This window comes from Molothrus ater, chromosome 12 (assembly GCF_012460135.2).
Source record: "Molothrus ater isolate BHLD 08-10-18 breed brown headed cowbird chromosome 12, BPBGC_Mater_1.1, whole genome shotgun sequence".
Classification (NCBI taxonomy): domain Eukaryota; kingdom Metazoa; phylum Chordata; class Aves; order Passeriformes; family Icteridae; genus Molothrus; species Molothrus ater.
The window spans coordinates 16532099-16551457 of record NC_050489.2 but is presented as its reverse complement, the minus strand read 5'-3'; the positions used below and the strand labels follow the sequence as shown (position 1 = coordinate 16551457).

Genomic DNA, 19359 nt, shown 5'->3' with positions numbered 1-19359 from the left:
GTTAACAGCTCGTGTCCAAAGCTGGCTTGTTCTTGTTTTCCTGTATATTCATCACGTGGCATTTCCCTGGTAAGGAGAAGATCCCCAAACCAAACATGTAAATTGAGTTTGTACAGACTTGGAGACATAAAAAGCTGATTCACTTCATTCCTACTGTATCTGCCTGTAACCTTTTTTACGAACTTTGAACGAGCTAAGAACTGATAGACAGTATTAGTAATGTCCGAGTAAAGTGATTCACAAACTGACATGCAAAATGTTATCTGAGGGGTTTACTATGCTTCTATAAAGAGCTAACATCTAAATGCTTGATTTATTTAAACAGGATTGAACCCTCCCTTCTGCTGCAGGGGGTACTCCAGAGAAGGAAGGGATTATAGTGTGGAACAGAAATTTTCACCTTATCTCAGATGAACCAATAATGACTGGTTTTTTTTTAGAACCACATCTATTATAAACAAAACAGTTTAAAGCACATGTTCATTACCCCTAAGTTATGTTAGAGATGCTTTTCAGATCATCAGAAATGATTCTGTGTTTAAGTCTATTCAGTTTAAAAAAATCTAACCAACACTCACTGAACAAACAACCCTCCTCAAAGTTTACTACATGTTGAATGTCAGAAACAAAATAACTATTTATTGCTGAATCACCCCCAAAGGTATTTTAGGTGTGTCTGACCAACCTAAAACAAACTCAAATGATAGAGTAACAAGCAATAGGTGCACACATCTGTGTTTTCAGGGCGGTGGGCGCTGGCACCGGGACCAGCAGCCACACCACTGCACACTTACACTCTCTCCTCCCCCCCAACAGTCACGATGCACTCGGAGTAGCCGCGGGGCTTGAAGGAGGCCAGCATGGCCTCTCCCTGCTGCGGGGGTGTCAGGGGGATGTTGTTGCACTCCTTGACGATCTCGCGCACCAGCGGCTCGCTCATCATCTGCTCGCGCAGGTACGCCGCGTCCAGCCCCGACACCCACACTGCCGACATCACGTCCTTCATGTGCACCTGCGGACACGCGCGGACACAAAGTCACCTCCAGCATGAGGCACCCGGACATGCAGATGCTTCTGTGCTTAGCAAATACTTGAGAGGTTTTGATACTGGCAAGCAATAAACTGTACAAGAGAGTGTTAGTAAGAAAATGCATCAAGTCCTCAAAGTTTCTCTATAAACATGCAACTTGCTTCCTCATCATCCAAACAAGATTATATCATCAAATGTCAAAATGGTGCCTTTTTTTCTTAATGCCTATTAAATGATGAAGGCAGCAGAAAATATATCAACCACACAGCTTTCACTCTTTTACTGCAATGCCGTGGTCTGCATTTCAGGCAAAATTCAATAAATTCTGTAAGATTAGTCCTGAAAGAAACAGATCTATTTCAAGTTCCCACTGATTAGAATGAACATTCCAATTTGTGACATGTTCAAAATACAAACATTTGGATGTCCTGACCTTTCTGGATTCTGAATCATGAGAAATCCACCTAATCACCGCTTCAAAGACGTATCTTTCGTTTCCAACATTGAGCTTTTCCATGGACAGCACTTCTTTCAGTTTTTGAGGAGTCAGTTCCAAGAATTCCTCTGTGCTGCTGACATCTCGAAAGTGAGTTTCCAGATACTCTGAGGCAAGGTAGTGAACATGATGCAAACAATAGTGCAGTGCAAAGTCCCGAATACCAATACAGTTCTCAGCAGCTATGCAACCTTCTAAAAACTCACAGCAGAGAGTTTTTAAGTCTGTAAGCAGCAGGAGATCAGCTGCCTGTACCACATCTTGGATAGTTTCTTCATTTAGCCTGATCTGCAAGAATTAATTTAGAAGTTATAGCTACTATCACTCATTTGTTCCATGACATGCCTGCATTCATTACACTCATTCTCAGTGGCTGAAAAATTGAGTATTAATGCCAGTGTAAGAATCAGGAGAAACTGATATGACTGCTAACCATTAATTAATTAAGACAGGTTGGAAAGACATTTGCTTGATAGAAGGTGTGGAGCAGAAATTTTGATAAGTTCCTAAAGTAACCAACCATAAAATTGCTCATCTCATCCGGGAACCTATAATGAGTTTTGCTGTAATAAATAAATAATTTTTTAAATACACATGCAGGAATGAATTTCAAGCCAAATCTTCCTTTTCTTTTTCTGCTGAAAGCTAAACTTGTTCACCAGTCTTAGTCTGGTTCCAAATGAACTGGACACACTGACTTTAATTCCTGCTAAGGCTCCTGGCAGGCAGATGTGACCAGAGGCCAGAGAGGTGGGCACGAGAGGCAGGGAGGGAGGGTGCCCAGTGTACTGTAACCCTCAGTGATGGGGTCTCCATCTCTGAGCTACCAAAGCAGTCCTCTGTCACAGCTGACAAACACTGCCTGTTTTAAAGCAGATTACTGAAGGTAGCCACCAATTTTAATACAAGGATTTGACATTGTCTCTAAATTTTAAAGTCCTCCCCTGCTACACAAGAAGAGGAGACAACTCCTGCAGAGCCTATTCCCTCTACTTCATATGCACAGTCCCACTCTGCAGAAGCTTTATCACAAAGCTTTAAACATCTTTCAGGATAGCAGTGTTAAAATTCCAGTTATTTTGCCAAATAGTCCAAGTGAGGTTTAGGGGTTTTTAATACCATACCTGCCCACTGAAGATGTAGTCTAGTATCTCTTTCATGATATCAACAGATATCCCTTCAAGTTCAATCTTGTATGTTGAGCCATCATCCTTTGGAGGATTGTAATTCAATTTTGTTCTAAGAGAAGAGAAAAGGAAAAGAGCAAAGTTCAAAATCTGGGCATTGGTTGCTGTCAGTTTGTGAAGAATCTGAGATCTCAGAATATGGATCTCTTGGGCCACAACAGAGATGTTAAAACCTTTCAATGTGATGGAAAAACTGTCCCTTGAATTACCACATAGGTATGGCCTCTGATACTGCTCATCACATTTCCAAACTGAACAAATCTGTCAGCCTTGCAAACTACCCAGGCCATCAAAGAGCCAAAGTATGTTTTATCCCAGCTCATTCATCACAAGCATTCAAAAACTTCACTCAGACTTTCCAACAGAACAGCAGCTCTGCTGACAGATGAAACACAAGAATTTGCTTTGATAAAGGTGGGAAAAAACCCAAAATAAAACAAAACCAAAACTTTTTTTACCAAGGAAGAAATAATTAGAGATAGCAGATGTGATCAGAATATTCACTGGCAGCACAAACATTTGGATTGCATTACCATTTTGTGTAGTTTATGATGTTATCAGCCTAATGCTGTGCCTGGCTGTAACCAAGCCATGCACTCATAGTTGCAGGGAACAGCCCATGTGCTGCTCAGCAGAGCTTTAAATATTCATCTACATCAGTGGACACTTCACTTACAAGCCATTTCTTTAAACATACCAGGAGCACTGTGATGTGCCTGTGAATAGAATGGTGGAGGCATGGGGAAAAGGTGAGGAAGTAATAATAGCACAGCAGACACTTTGCTTTCCACCAGCTGTCACTGCAAACACTTCTTCCAGGACAGACAACTTTAAATGTTCAAAAGGGAGCAGCATCCACCAGTTTGGTGCCAACAGCCACAAGAGCTAATAAAAGACCAGTTTTTAACATATTTTTCCACATTTTGGTCAATGAAGAATACATTATATAAAGACAAGAAAGTTTGTTTCCCTACTTCTGTGTATATATAGTGACCTACATGTACACCACAGCACTCCAAAATAAAAGCTTTTACAACTTTTTAACATTCATTTGAATATATCCTTAGATAGAATCAGTTCCTTAATGTGAAAAGCTGTGGCTTTGCTAAGCTGAAAGGGTCCAGCCTCCTGCTATCCACACTCATGCTAAGCAAATACATAAATAGGTCTTAGCTAAGGGCAGATTCTGCCTCACTTACTCATATCGGAATAAATTAAGTTTCTCACAAATTAAGCTGTAACTCACATCAAATAAAACCTTAGTCTGTAAGGAGCTATTTTTAAGTGTGAATAAGGCCAGTAATTTTAGCCCTTTAGTTCATCATCCTTGTGGTCCTGGCTTCACATTCCTTTTCTACTCTGCAGAGCACCCGGAGATAGCGGTGCCCATGCAGCAGGGCTGGAGCTGCTTCACCCTGTCTGCACAAGTTACAATACAAATAACAACAACAGCGTGGCGTGGGTTAGGAAATTGGTTATTTCCTAACACCTGGAAGGAGATTAGGAAAGTTATGTGACTCCTATTAAAGCTCATGCTGCAATGGCAGGCACTGATTTACAGCTTGTCAGCTGAAAACTCCTGCCCCAAATGTACATTTCCAGCAGAACAGACAATGTGTACCTCAACCCCAGCCATCCTTGCCCATGTGCAGTGTGCATTTTCCATGTCTGTAAGCTCAAACAGAGCATATACACACAGGGCAATGTGCCCTTAGACTTCTAACAGAGCAAAGGCTTATTTATACACATTTTCAAATCTAGCCAAACTACCTCCATTTACACCTGAGCTCTGGGATTCTTGGTTTGTAACAAAAGGCTCTTCTGGATTCCTAGGATGAAACTGTGTTTTCTTTTAATTTAACATAAAATGTATCAAGGTTCCCAGTGTCTGGCTTCCTTCAGCAGAAAAGACAGTTGGGTGATCCCTGGATCTCACATGAGTCAGGTACCTGTAAGTAGCTGCTATGATCAAATACACAGCAGTATCTACACAGAACCTGGGTGTCCAACTCATTGAGGGGCTTGAAACAGGTCCAAGGCATCTAATAAGCATGTTGATGCCAGCACTAATGGGGAGATTAGGGAAAGGCCTTGTGCTATTTATCACTAACTTTCATCTCAGCATCACCTGTACACACCCAAGCTAAATCACCTTATTGCATGGACTTTACACGGACGCCTCCTGGTAACAAGAAAGTGTTGTTCAGAGTTTTTGGGTCTTATCAGGGTAGATGTTCTAATTACTGTGTACTTTTTCAGGCATCAACAGTTTATGAGCTTTAAAGAAATGACCTAATGCAAAGCCAAAACACGAAGCCAAAGCAGAAAAATAACCTTGAGAACAAATCAAATTACTTCAAAGTTACAGACACTTGTATCTAGGCAAACATTCACCTTATGCAAATGCTTCCCAGTTCAGATTAAGTTTTGTTCCTATTATCTGTCATGGGAAGCAATAGTGATGCATGTGTCACATGATTTTAATTTGTTGGTTAATAAAATATAAGGTTATTTATTTCAGTACAAGTACTTCTGAGCTATGCCAAGAGAGCAATTCCCAAAGGCAGCTGGAGGTACTCCTCACATCAAAACTCCAGGACAGCTACTGCCTGTTGGAAAGAGGGGAGGAAAAATATGATGCAAGGACATGTTATAACCAGGTTTAGGGCTGGAAAAGTTTAAGAAAAAAAAAATCGTGAGTCCAAATGGAAAGAAAGCTGAAGGAGGAGAGAAAAGTAGGAGGTGTGCAAGCAGAGGGCAAGGAGCCACATCTCCTCTTGCATCACCCAGCACCAGCTGTGACCTGCACCCACACCTCACCTGCAAACTCAGGCCTGGGCATCCCTGTCATCACACCAGAGACAGAACCAGAAAGTTTCCAAACATATTTGTTCCCAGCTCAGAAAACAATGGACAGCACATGGAGAAATACTTAACCCTTGCCTACTATCAAATTTCACTTTAGAAAGTAAGTTAGCAGTTATGCTTAAGCAGAGGCTTTCCAATCTGTCAGCATCCCAGAAGGAGGATGCTTTCTTTCTGCCACACTCCTCCTCAGGGTGATTTATTCAGCCTGTGATTTGTGTGGCTGAGAGCTGCAAGTGGCAACCAGCAGCCCAAGGTGCAGAGATGGGCCAGCTGCAGCACAGCTGCTCCTAACGCAGGCATGTGACAGCTTCCTACCGAGGACAACATTTCTAATTACTTTAAAAGCACTCCAAGCTTCCAAATCACAACTGAAAAGGCTGCCTCAGTCTTCCTTAATTCAGATGGAAGACCAGAACATCGAGATCTACAAGGAAATAACCCTCCCAGCCAACCAAAACCCCCATGAGTTGGGAGCAGAGCGCAGGCAAGACAGAGCTGGAGGAAATGAAACAAGGCAACTTCTTCATCCTGTTTTCTCAAGTAATTTAATTTTGAGCAACTTGACTCCATACATGTTTTAAAACAATAATTTCCATTTTTTAATTAAGATCATGATTGTAAGTTGAAATTGCTTCCAGTAACATTAAACTGTTCCATAAATGCTCAGCATCCACCCCAACATCTTGTGCCTCATCAGGAAAACTGCTGGCACACACAACACCTTGAGCCAGGGGCATAAGAACAAATGGGTTGATGTTGTGTTTTGATGTTGTCTGTGTGACAAATTTAGAATCTGCTGTTCCACATCACTTAAGGAATACAATCCTAATGAGTCATCTGAAACGCTCTACATGAGGCAGAATGAGGATAAAAATTCCAGTATCTCTTCTCTATAGGTAAGTAATATAAGCAAGGTGAATCCTCAAAATGAAAACACAGGCTCAAGAACTGATGTTGATACTGCTAGGAACAACATTTTACCTCTAATGACATAAAACAGATTCAAATAATTAAAAAAAAAAACCACAAGCAAAAAGCAAAACAACAGGTAAATTAAGACTGCCTTAAAGCTCTTATTACAATTAGGATGGAACTTCCAACCTACTGTTATTTTAAAAGAGCAGAACAAATCAAAGCACAACCAATACTGCTGACCATACAGCCAATCCCTGTGAAAGCACTTTTGTGGGACAGTTAAGATTTATAAGAAGCAGATTGAAAAAAAAAATCCACATCTGAAAACTTGGTTTTCTTACATTTTAGAGTTGAAAGTTCATAGGAGGTGAATAATCACTTTTAAATACTCAACTAGACAAAACAACAAACAAAATGAAAATTCAAATTCAGAACCTGGCCACCACCAGCACCACTTGCTTTCCTGAGTCAGACATAATTTTGTGGGAATATTTTCATCTTTTAAATCTCTGCCTTACCTGTAAACTACTAAGAAAAGACAACTGATGTGTTTTTAGAATGGTCACATAAGTTATACAGAGAACAAGAGCTCAACTCTTGGAAAGCTTTAATCCTTGGAGTGCTGGTATACTGGAACCTAAACAAATAAAGAAAACACCTGTCTGCAAAGACTGTGCCTACCAGAATGCTCCAGACCACATTCACCACAAGCAGGTTGTTGATATTTACAGTGAACAGCCATCAGAAAATCTGGGAAACAAGAGACACACACTTTGGGTTTGATGCTTTGCAACACAAAACTTTTACCTGCTCTCACGTCACCACGGTGCAAACACAGTTTGATGACCTACTTACACTGCAGGGTGTCAGGAACCAGACAAGAGGGAGACACTTGTCTCTTGGAAAGGAGCTGTCTTCCCAAACTAATGATTTTGCTCCAGATTAGCCATTAAGGGCTGGTCTACACATGCTTTGCCAGTATTGCCACACTAGCAAACTTTAATATTCAAGTAGCAAAGCTGTCCTTCGAAACCGAAGGGCAATAAAATTGGGGTTTGATGATTTATCCCTTACCTAGCACCAGTGTTTTGGCCTTCTCCAGAGAGCATCAGCATTTTAAAATGAAGTTGGACCTCCAACAAATTGTTCCAGCAAAGACATGCACCAAACCTAAAACATGCTCACAAGGATGACTCAGTCCCAAAAATGACAAGTGAGTACTTGGAGATTTTGCATCACTAAGGAGAAAACAAAAAATCTGCTTTTGATGCAAACATGAGGTCAATTTAGTCTCCTGGTCTGGGCTTCCTTATGTAGGTTTTAGTCTTTCAAGTACAAGCTTTCCATGGTCAATCTAATTAAGTCCCAGTTAGGACTGACCATTTTAATGGTGAAGTTTTTCATTTGTCTGCCTTTATCCCTGCAATGTTTTCTCCCATAAAGGCTGGTCTTTCTACGTGCAAAAAAACTCCTTAATAATCACATTATTAAACAGGTCAGACATAAAAACATGATGCAGCAGTTCACTCCACCCACCACCATCCTCCAAAAAGATATTTTACAACCAAATCAGAAGGTTTCCTTTGAGGTCGCACCCTGGCCTTTAGCACCACATATAAAAGTCAGTCTTCACCACACCCTGCAAAGGGTGCCAGCTCTCAGAAGATTTTGGCTATGCCTCTCCTATGTCTCTCCTATGTCTCTCTCCTTAAGATTATCTCTAACCCCAACTTCAGAAATCAAGGCAAACAAGTCCATTTAACAGCTCAGCACAAAAACTTGCAAAGTTGCTTTGTTTGCTTTAAGAGAAACAAAAACTATGACATATAACTTAATTTTTTCAACCATTGAAAAGTTTAAGTTAGGCAAAAATGTGGCTTCCTCCCTCTCCATAAGAAAAGGAACAAGGTAATTCCTTCAACAGCAGCACAGGGGACCTGTACAGGGCTCATGGGCTTTGCTCAATGAAGAGCTTGTTTACCATGAAAATCTGAAATTACCCTGATTACACTGAGCTCATCCAGAGCTAGATTGTAATCTAAATTGGAAATCTACCCTCAACCAGAGTGTCTTGCCTAAACATGTGAGTTAGCCCTAAGTAGACAGAACACACACTCAACAAACTGTGCCCAAGGATGGACCCTGACAGTTCTCAGCAGCACCAAGGACCTGATGTTTCATTTCACTTTGAGTTTCTTTAGCCAGCACAGAAAACAACCCAGCAACTGCACCAGCTGAGCTTGCCAACAAGTCACACAGAAGCAGAGCACATCAGCTGCTGGGCACCTGTGGTTCTGCACCCTGTGCATGCCACAAAGCACAGCTCAGGCTCATCTCTGATGTGGTGGAGCACACGTGGTTCAGCAGTCACTGCTCATCTGTGACAGAAACACCTGCTGGGTTCACAGAGGTGGTTTGGGTTTGGTTTTCTTCTGCTCGACTTGACACTCAAGTCCACTCACTGAACTGATTCCCAGCAGTGTCAAACTTTTCAGGCAGCAGTTTGGAACCAGGACTTCCTCAGAAAAACAAGGGAAGACATTTTTGAAATAGAGTTTTAAGCCAAGAAATGAAGAGTGTCTTACTTGAAATATGTCTTCTTTCAGATTAACTCCACTTTTAAACTTGTTAAAAATGCTTTTTTAGAAGAAACAAGTACAGTGTTATACAGTACCCATGTTGCTAAATTTGCTGTTAAATATGTTTAAGAAATGCAGTGCTGTGTGTCTAATAACCAAAATATTCCTGTATTATTATTTAATTAATTTAATTTTATTTCATTTTATTCCTGAAAATATTATTATTTAACAAACACTAATAGATCTGCTGGGAAAACTTGGATTTACCAGGTTTTTATACCTCACTTATCCTTACAGCACATGGGAGCAATAAGCAACAGAGTTGGAGAAAGATTTTCATAATTGATGGTAAGTATGAAGTCAAATGGACAAAATTCTAAGCGCATGAGTAGTGTTGTGGAACAGCTGGAATATGTTTGGAATCCAACTGAGGGAAGCACCGGAATTCTGGATGTGCCCAGAGCTGGAAAACAGAGATCTGCAAGACTTTCACAGAAAGCAATGCCACAGCCAAGATGAAAAAGGAACCAGGAACATGGATTTCATCAGCACAGGAATCTCCAACACAGAGCACTCCCCATGTCCATAAACAAGAGCTGCAGCAGGCAGCCCACATCGTCCAGGGGATGTAAACCACCATGCCTGAGGACATAAACCAGCCACCAACCACATGGTATTAAGGACATGCTTCCTTGATAGGGACAAGGACTTTCAGGGCTGTGCATAAGCAGTGATTTATTTTGGTTTTTTTGACATATTAAGCTATGGCAAACATAAAATATGAGAGGCAAAGACAGGAGTGGAGACTGCCCTGTGCATGGGTAGCACTACACTGGTACTCAGTACCAGCAGAGAGAGAAACTTCTGTACAATATTCAGAATAAGAGTCTGAACAGCGAGGGAACAAATCCTTTCAAACCATTCATTACTGTTCATATTTGTCAGTCCACACCAGAAAAAAGTTCCTTTAGTAACTGCTGATGAGACCAACACAAACAAAACAGGTTCAAAGAATTAAAAAAGAACACCACCAAAAAAACCAAAACAGAAGTGAAGCATTTCTGACTCATCAGCTCCAGACACATCAGCCCTGTTCCAGCCACAAAATACATTGTAAATCAAGGAAAAAAAAGAAGAATAAAAAAGGTTCCTTTAATAATAAAGGTTTTGCCAAACAAGGCAATTAATACAAGTGTAAAGGCAACCTAGAGAGTATAAATTACCCAGACATCCCAAGCAGCCCATCCTGCCACACCTTCCATCCCAGCTCGCCTCTTACGTCAGGCACGCAGATGAGCTGCACGTCTCCAGGTACAAAGAAAGGACAAGAAATTTCATCTCTAGTTCTCCTGGGTAAACAAGATGCTCTGATTCCCAGTTCTCCCTCTGCCTGACGTGTAGCAGCAGCCCAACTGTATTTTTTTTACTATTCTGGGCTGGGTAAGAGCCTTATGGCTTCTTCCCTTCAGGCGATCTCTAGGGGCTTGTCGGAGCAGGAATATAATTAACAACTCCCCATTCAAGCCTGGTATAGTGACTTCTAAATCCCTTTTTAAACCATCAACTTTTAACATACCTTTATCACTGTTGCCCCTCAACTACTTATCCAAACATAACATGCATGTAGGCACTTCTGAGTTGTGCCAGGCAGAGTTTCTGGCCAAGGCAACTATTTTGATTTACTGCCTCTCAAAGGCACAGAGACTTTACAACTCAGCTACTAAAACATAATAGGTAGCATTTAAATTTAATTTTTTTTAAACCAAAACCAAAACAAAACTATGCCAAATTAAAGAAAAAAAAAACGTCTGGAAGCAAATTCTGGCCTGATCTGTTTCTGACTTCCTACTGCCAGGGCAGCCTCCAAAGCTCCCAGGAGACTGCCAGAAACAAACTTCTCAAAAGAAACCTTGAAGACAACAACGGCTTTAGAGCCCTCCTTGACAGTGCAGTCACCACAACACTGCCCTGCACACCCAGTGAAGAGGGAACAAGCCCTGGCACAATTACAGCACGATCTGGCTAAAGCAGAACTTGGGAGCACGGCGTTCTGACAACCAAACAGCTCTCAGCTCCAGCTGCCATTTGTGTTCCTGACCTCAATATTCATCCCAAATTGAAGAAAAGTTTTAAAACACAATAAAAGATCTCTATAAATGTCAGTAAAGACCAAACAGGTACCAGGAAATAAGCAGCAGAAGCTCCTGGCAGGTGTTGGCTCCTACTTGACCCTGCTCTACAATATTCATTGTCCAACAGGTGTAACGAGAAGTGCCCAGTGGCACCTCCAGGGTGCAGGAGGCACATCCCAGCCCACCTCCCACACCAGCACTCACAGATGCTCCCAGACACACTCACACAGGGATGGAGCCTTAGCAGGCTCCCCTTGTGACAACTGCAAATGCTCCAAGTGCCAGCACACAGAGGAAAAGGCAGGAGGTCATTGATGGGGGCACATCCCTCCACAGCTCCATGGAAATCTATTTCAGCATTGCCCGTGGCTGTGCAGGGTCTGACAAGCTCTGCAGTGTTTTAGGAATGTCAGAAGGTTGAACAGGACAAGTGAGAAGATGCAAAGGCTGTCAGGTTATTTCTGACCAAAACCCATTTACAAGCACTACAGCTATTTATAAGTACGTAAAAATAATGTGAACTTAACCTTACATTTACATTCTTGTTTAGTTATATTATACTCCTCTGAAAAAAGATTTAAATATGATTACTGGTCCATTACTGAGTTTGAAAAGCCTTGGGGAACAGTAGAGAACACATACAGCCATCTGAAATCTGCTCACGCAGATGCGTGAAAATCAAAGACAAAACTTGCTGAGGTAACAAAAATGTCTTAATTCAATTTGTAATGCAGCAGCACAATCCCTGCGTAACAACATTACATTTGTCTAAGAATATGGGCTTAAATATCCTCTTTGTTGAGGTAGTTCCCACGTGCTCCCTGTGTTCCAGGCAAGCAGACAGTAGGTGAGCAAAATATAAAGAGTTGCAAGTTTCAGCTGGCCAGGAACGACTCATGCCAGACAGTGACAGATCTGTTGGGATGGGAACATCTGCTGCTACTGCTGAGGATACCAGGAATGCTTGGACCAAATCTATCCTATAAAAGGTTGGCAGATCTATGCCACAAGTCAGGCCAAACTTACTAGTGCAAGCATGGTTTGCTCAGGGAAAAGCCCTCTCATGCCACTGTAATTTACACCAAGCTTTCAAACGAAATAAATTAAACCAGGGCAATGGATCTACACTAAGGCAATTGCCAGGACAAAGAGTGCTACCAAAAAAAGGGCAGGTTTCTGGCTGATTTGTTTCAGAAGAGAAAACCAAGAGCTAACCTGGCTTGAATATAACCACTCTGGGATGCACAGCAGCATCACCCTGAGCCAAACCACACTTTGTCCTGCGGCGGTTTCTTCCTGAGGAACCCTCCTTTTCTCAGGCTCAGGAACATACCACAAGATGTTAGAGATATGCAGGGAGACTTCTGTGCTTTGTACATGGCAGGATTTGCTCCAGGGGCACACAGAGGGATTAGATGAACCTTCACATATAAAGGAATTCTGTAGGAATTCACACAACCACCCCAGACCTCACTGGCCTGAGAGAGCTACAAACCACTTGGTATTAAGCAGTTGAGGCAAAACCTGAAGAATGAAACTACCACAAAAACTAAAATTCTTACTGGCCCCACAGACTGAAAATTTTAAAATTAAACAGGGTTTTTTTTTAATTTTTCTGTACTTGCAGAAGCCACCCTATGCATCAGACAGGCAGGTGGGGCCCATGACACCAATAACACTTCCAGTGTGTTTCTGTGCCCCTTCATGCCTTTTTCTCTCTCCCTGCTGAAGCTGCTATCTTTGAGCTGCATGGATAATCCAGTTGCCAAATAACTAGTGGGAAAACACATCACTATAATTTACAAGTGTCCTACTCATAACCAGTCAGCCAAACAGCTTCCATGCAAAACTCAAAAACAGGTAACGCTCCTCTCTCCGTGGCTGCACAAATCCTTCAGCACACACAGACTGCTCACACCCAACCACCCCCTCACAAAGTCCATGCCTACTTATTTTCCTACTCACACCCTAAACTAGGCACTCATGCAAACCCTATAGCTTCTGAACTCGCCCACCAACTTGCCCACAGCCACAGCACATAATGAGACAGCCAGACACTGAAAACACCACATCAACTCATACTTCCACTGCTTCACTTCAAGGTTCACATAAATGATTCTTTTTATTCCAAGTTTTACTTCTGAAAGTACTTAATGGATTTTTCTGAGCTTTATATTGGAATTTTTCAAATGAGAACAATCTGAATCAATTGGCATTTGGAGACTGTAACAGCCTGTGGTACCAGAGCTTTGGAATCAGCTACCCTTAAAATAAAGGGGCAGGAAATTCTTGTGTCTCCTGCAATAACTGTTTATATAGAGGCCTAAACTGTTTTTCTTTGAAAAACCAACACTCAAAATAAATGGGAGCTGCACAGACTAGGTACAAGGTGGAGATTAACTTCAACTCCCAAAAAAGCCACTGTGTTTCCTTGGCCAGAAACACAATGCTCCAACATTGGCAACCTACCTGACCAATCCTACCCAATGTGAAGACCAGCTGGACTAAGAGAGATCTGAGTGATAAAAAGAAGAGAGACAGGCAGCAAGTAAAAATTAGGCTCTGCAAAGGTAGGTAATACAAATGTATTTCCTAATGTGCCATACAAGAACTAGGTACTCGTATTTTTGGTTCTTTACATCTTGAAAGCCTGAGGAGAAGACATGAGTAAGCTTTAAAAAAAAAAAAAAGCACAAAGCTCACACTTAATCATATTTATATATTAATGCATGTAACCTACTTTCACACATAGTTAATGAGTTCCTTCATGAGATTTGAACCTGAACAATTCTGAGTTTAAAAAAACCACAACTCTAATGACTACAAGTTTTGTTGCTAATGTAGTTGTGTCTGGAGCTCTTATTCCTCACTCACAATTAACCCATGTTTCTCCAGCACATTTTTCAGAGACTGACAAAATGCAAAACTTAAAGATGAAATTCTGTGAAAAGGCACTTCTCCATAGGATAATATACCGTATCTTTTAGTTAAGCATTTTCTTTCACAGTAAAAAAAAATTGACATTTTCTGTAAACTCATCCTGCTGTAGCAGTAGAACAGCAGTTTTTCCAAGGACATGACCTCTTACCACCTACAGCAACTCTTCTGAAACCTGATGTCAGGCATATGGTCATCTAAAATATGATGCCCAATGACCTAAAAAGCATTCAGGCATTTTGAAGAGTATGAATCAATGGCTCATTTCTATTTCACATCTTTGATTTCTTTCACCACAGTCTTCCAAACCTGCTGCTCAAGACAAGCAGTGATGAAAAATTATTAGTAGCACATAGGCTCCACCATGTCCTTTGTGCAAATCCTTGATGATCTTCCTTCTATGTGCATTTTATTTCATATCTCAGCTCTGCTAGCTCAGATGATGCAGAGTACTGTTTACTTAAGTCTGTGCATGATCACTGCTATTTAAAAGTTATTCACCAGCCCCATATTCTATTTATTTTTAGTTTATTTTTGTACTTGAGAATGTTTACACTGTACTTCAATGGTCACCCAAAATAATGTATTGCCTAAAAGCAGATGATATGACACTGCAGAAGGTTGAATTTTTTCAGACTGTAGCATAAAGAATTCCCATCCTCACCTAGCAAAAAAATGCAAATTTTATGACAACTTCACAGGAAGCAGCAGCTGGAAGAAATGTCCAAACAGTACAAAAAGTCTGCTACAGAATTATGTTAATCCTGTGTTTAAATGGTACTGAAGGTCTGGTCCTACTTTACACATGAAGACAAAACAAATGCCTTTATTACTACAAATGAGTGGACTTAAAACCCTTTGAAATTAACCACTTGTATGTTTTGTTTACCTGCTCTGACATGCAGACATGTACCATAACACCTCGTGGAGGGTATATTCTTTTCACCTGCTGTCACTGGAATTGTCAGCACCGAGTGTGATGGGCTTCAGACTGGTGTCAGCAGGACTTTCCATGACCTGGGTTTCCCTGCACACACAGCCCAGGAGCTGCTGAAACCATGACTGTGCTAATGCAGCTCATCCTCCCCAGCACTCGCTGTCAGTGGCACAGTTCTGACTGCACATGCTGGTGACAGCCCTGCCAAGAGCTGCCAGCGATCCTGGCACTGCCAGGCTTTGTCCCTCTGGCAATTTCTGAGCGATGTTCTTAGATGTTGTGGGGGCACAAGCGATGTGGAGACAATCCTGTATTTTTATTTTTTCATTTAGAAGCCGGTGTACTTCAGAACCCATGACCACCACCTGGAGCCCTGTCTTGCTAAAAGACATTAAGGAGGAAAAAAATGATGCTGAAGTGCTGACTCGGTGCGGCCGAGGGACACACAGAGCCCAGCACCTCACAATGCCCCTGGGATGCTGCCCCTCGGCCGGACACCTCCCTCACCATCCTCACACTTCACTCTTTAGGGGTTACTAGGTCCCACCAGGCGCCTGGCAGCAATGAAGTTGTTGGGGGGATTTTTCCCCTGCTGGGTGACACAGCCTCTCAGAGCTGGAAAAGCAGCGGTGTGATGCCGAGAACACGACAGCTCCTGCGGAGGGGCCCGGCGACACCGGCCGGAGGCAGGGAAGGAGGGAAGGAGGGAAGGAGGTGGCCCAGCAGCTGCTCCCACAGAACTGCTGGTGTTGGAAGGTAGTTCTGGAGATCACCCAGCCCAGCTCCTCTGCCCAGGCAGGAGCAGGGCAGGAGCTCCTACCTGGAGCAGGTGACACAGGAACGCGTCCAGCCGGGGTTTGAATGTCTCCGGAGAGGGAGACTCCACACCCTCCCTGAGCGCCCGGGCCAACTCCGGGCCGAGGCGCAGCCGGGGTCCGCAGACCCCCCCGCCGGCCTTCCCCGACTCCTCCGTCCTCACCCGCGGCGGATCCCGCTCCTTACATAACCCCGGCCCCGCTCCCCGCAGCGCGGCCCCTCCGAGCGGCCGCCCGGGGGCCGCGGGCCCGGCCGTACCTGATGTAGGGGCTGGCGGCCGCCAGGATGTTCTTCTGCACCGGGATCTCCTCGCCCTCCAGCACCAGGTGCGCGTCGCAGAACCGCGTCTCCTCCCGGAACGAGCTGAGCGCCCGCAGCAGCCGCGCCGGGTGCTGCGGGTCCGACACGGCGCTCGGGCCCGACATGGTGCTGCTGCCGCCGCCGAGCCGGGCCGGGCCGGGCCGGCTCAGTCCCTGCCCTCACACCATGGCTGAGCGCCCGCCCGCCGCTGACATCATCTCCCGGCATCATCTCCCCGCGCCGCCCCGCGGGGGCGGCCCGGCCCGGCGGCCTCGGGCACCGCGGCCCCTCCGCGGGCGGGGCGGGGACGGCCCGCGGAAATCTCGGCTTTGTCTCCTCATGGCTTTGGAATGTCACTAAAGGAGGGGCAGAGAAGGGAATGGAGCTGGGGAAGGGGCTGGAGCGCCAGGAGGGAGCTGCGGAGGCTCAGCCTGGAGAAAAGGAGGCTCAGGGGGAACATTCTGGCTCTGCTCAACTCCTGGCAGGAGGAGGGAGCCGCGGGGGGAGCAGACTCTTGTCCAGGCAACGGGAGACAGGACAAGAGGAAATAGCCCTAAGCTGCGCCAGGGGAGGTTTAGGTTGGACATTCGGAGAAATTTCTACCCAGAAAGGGTGATCAGACATCGGAACGGGCTGCCCAGGGAGGTGGTGAAATCACCATCCGTGGAGACGTCCAAGGAAAAGACTGGAAGTGGCACTCCATGGTCTGAGTAACATGGTGGTGTTTGATCAATGATCCCAGAGGTCTTTTCCAATCTAATTGATTCTGTGATCCCATAAAACTGGCCTTTTATTTATTTATTTTTTTGTTCAATAATATGAGCTGGAGATGAATGTTACAGGTGTAGGCACAAGGAAAAGTAAGAGAATGAGAATTAAATACAGCAAGATTCATTGTGGCAGTGTCCCTTTCCACAGCTGCCCACTAGAAATGTGGCCTTTTCCAGCAAAAAAATATCTTCTTTAGGACAGTATACACATGATAAATTTTAGGCTCTTTATTATCGTGCTTAATTGCACATTAAGAGATTACTTGACTCCATCTGCTTTCTTAACAGCATCCAACATTAAAGTAGTGAAGCTATTTGCACTGAGTGAAAGTGTTTCACAAACTGTGATCTGCTCTAAAACAGACACCCAGTCAGCAGCTCCCTGTGCTCCCTGTGCTGACAGGCACTGGGATCTCCCAGCCTCTGGAACACCCAAATGGATGTCATGCTGCCCATTCCTTCACTGGGAAAACAACATTTTCAGAGGGTCTGATCTAGTAAAGCTGTGGTGGGTCACACACTTTTATTACTTGCATTTCAGTGAAATGTAACAAAATTTATCATTCATTTGGTTTGATGCTGCCTCCAAATCATTTTTCCACTCAGAAAATGAAGCAGGGTATCTGGAAAGGACCCTGTAGGAAATGAATGCCTTCACAAAGGCAGCCTTGTTCTTTCCAAGCTGGACACAATGCTGGTTTGTTGTGCAGATGGAGACTGCAGCTGGGACATCCTCACACATCACCCATTGGTCCAAACCCTGCACCCAGGGCCTGGGTGAAGAGTGTGCTCAGCCCTGTTGGGGCCAGGGAAAATGCAGATATGTTTTGCCAAGTGGCTGCAAGGCTCATGGGGTTGTTTCATGACAGAGTTCATGAAAAAGTAGAGTCTTCTAATTGAGCTCAAACTGAAGAAAGAGATGAGTCTGGCCAAGGGCCAGCGTTTTCAGAATTGTTGATCAAAGATAAGTTTTATCACAGTTGGTCTCTAAAAAATACTGCCATCTCAGACTAAAGCCAGGCTTTAGAGCTGAGCCCTTGCTGAAGTGCTCCCTGGCTGGAGAGGGGTCACAGTGAGGAGCACCGTGCTGCAGCTTTGTTGTGCAGCTCTGAGCAGGAGTTTTAGGAGCAGAGGATGTAGGACAGAAGACCAAACCCCCAGCAATGTGCATGAAACACCAGTGGCTGTGCAACACATGTTGTCGTACATGCCCATTTACAAATATTAGAAGGCCACTTTTTTCTTGCTTGGGTGTAATTATGCAGGATGTCAGGTGTAGGCTGAGGATCCACAGGACACATCCTCAGCTCTCTTTGAGGGTAATGAAGGCAGAGAGCACACTGCTCCTTGGCTGCAGGGGAAAGATGTGTTTTGCTTGTCATTAATACTCAGGTAATTGCAGGCCCAAGGGAGCAGTGGTTTAAATTATTGTGAAAGCTGTCATTGAGTGGCCTGGTTACTTGAAAAGAAAGAGACTGGTGTGTTTCCCTGGCACCTGCACAGATTGGTACAGAAGCAAACATTGTTGCATTTCTGGTTTTTAACCTGTCCTCGTAAACACTGTTTCTGCTTCCTCCTGCTGCCTAGGTGGGGCAATGGGACAAGGTGTAACAGATAATATCCAGTTCCAGAGAACAAATTCATTGTTATACCTTGTTATTTGTTCCATTTAATGAAAGCATTAACAAAAAAAACCCCACCAAACCAAAACAACAACAAACCAAACCACTCTATCAAGGTCCATTTGTAGCATCTCTGAGGTAATTAATTATATGTATGCATACCTGGGGCCTGGTTCTCTCACTCAACTATGTATTTTTCCTTTAATGGAGATACTTATCTTTACTATTTTTTATTTGCACTCACTCCATCGAGATTTGTGTTAAGCCATTATTATAATCATTCCATGAATTCTGTGGGGCAAATTTATGACTTAAATTGGTGCAAAAGAAGAATCAAACCTTTCTGGCCCTTGAGATTTCATTCATAGCAAAGGGTGTCAGAAGCAAACCAAATGACACTCATTACCACGTGCCATGTTACCACATCAAAAAAAAACCCACGAGCCTTGCAGCCACTTGGCAAAGCATATCTGCATTTCCCCTTGCTTCTGTCAGCCTGGAAATGATAGTGTGTTACCATATTCAGGGCAAATGTTTCATCAGATTGGTATTGCAACCACTAAACACATTCTTGAACAAATTTGTGATTAGCTGTATGGTTTTATTCCTATTGTCTCTGCTACAGGAGGATACTGGGATTAGCAAATGCAGAATCATTTTACATCACTGTTTTTCTCCTCAGGTTAACTACAAACTTAATGCTAATCAAATCCTGTGTAGTACTGACCAAGGGAATAGGGCACATCTCATTTGAAAAATCATACCCAAGA

General features: G+C 43.4%; 1 protein-coding gene across 1 annotated transcript in view; it reads right to left on the bottom strand.

The window, feature by feature from the left end:
- The window catches only part of GAN (gigaxonin), a 39341-nt gene extending 22997 nt beyond the window's left edge, over positions 1 to 16344 (bottom strand). Inside the window, exons 1-4 of the mRNA XM_036390190.1 lie at positions 16156 to 16344; positions 2651 to 2765; positions 1464 to 1814; positions 795 to 1012 (exon numbers count right to left, since the gene is read on the bottom strand). Coding sequence (XP_036246083.1) covers positions 795 to 1012; positions 1464 to 1814; positions 2651 to 2765; positions 16156 to 16322 — 851 coding nt within the window. The 5' untranslated portion in view covers positions 16323 to 16344. The remainder of the gene's footprint in view (positions 1 to 794; positions 1013 to 1463; positions 1815 to 2650; positions 2766 to 16155) is intronic.
- Positions 16345 to 19359: the final 3015 nt, after the last annotated feature.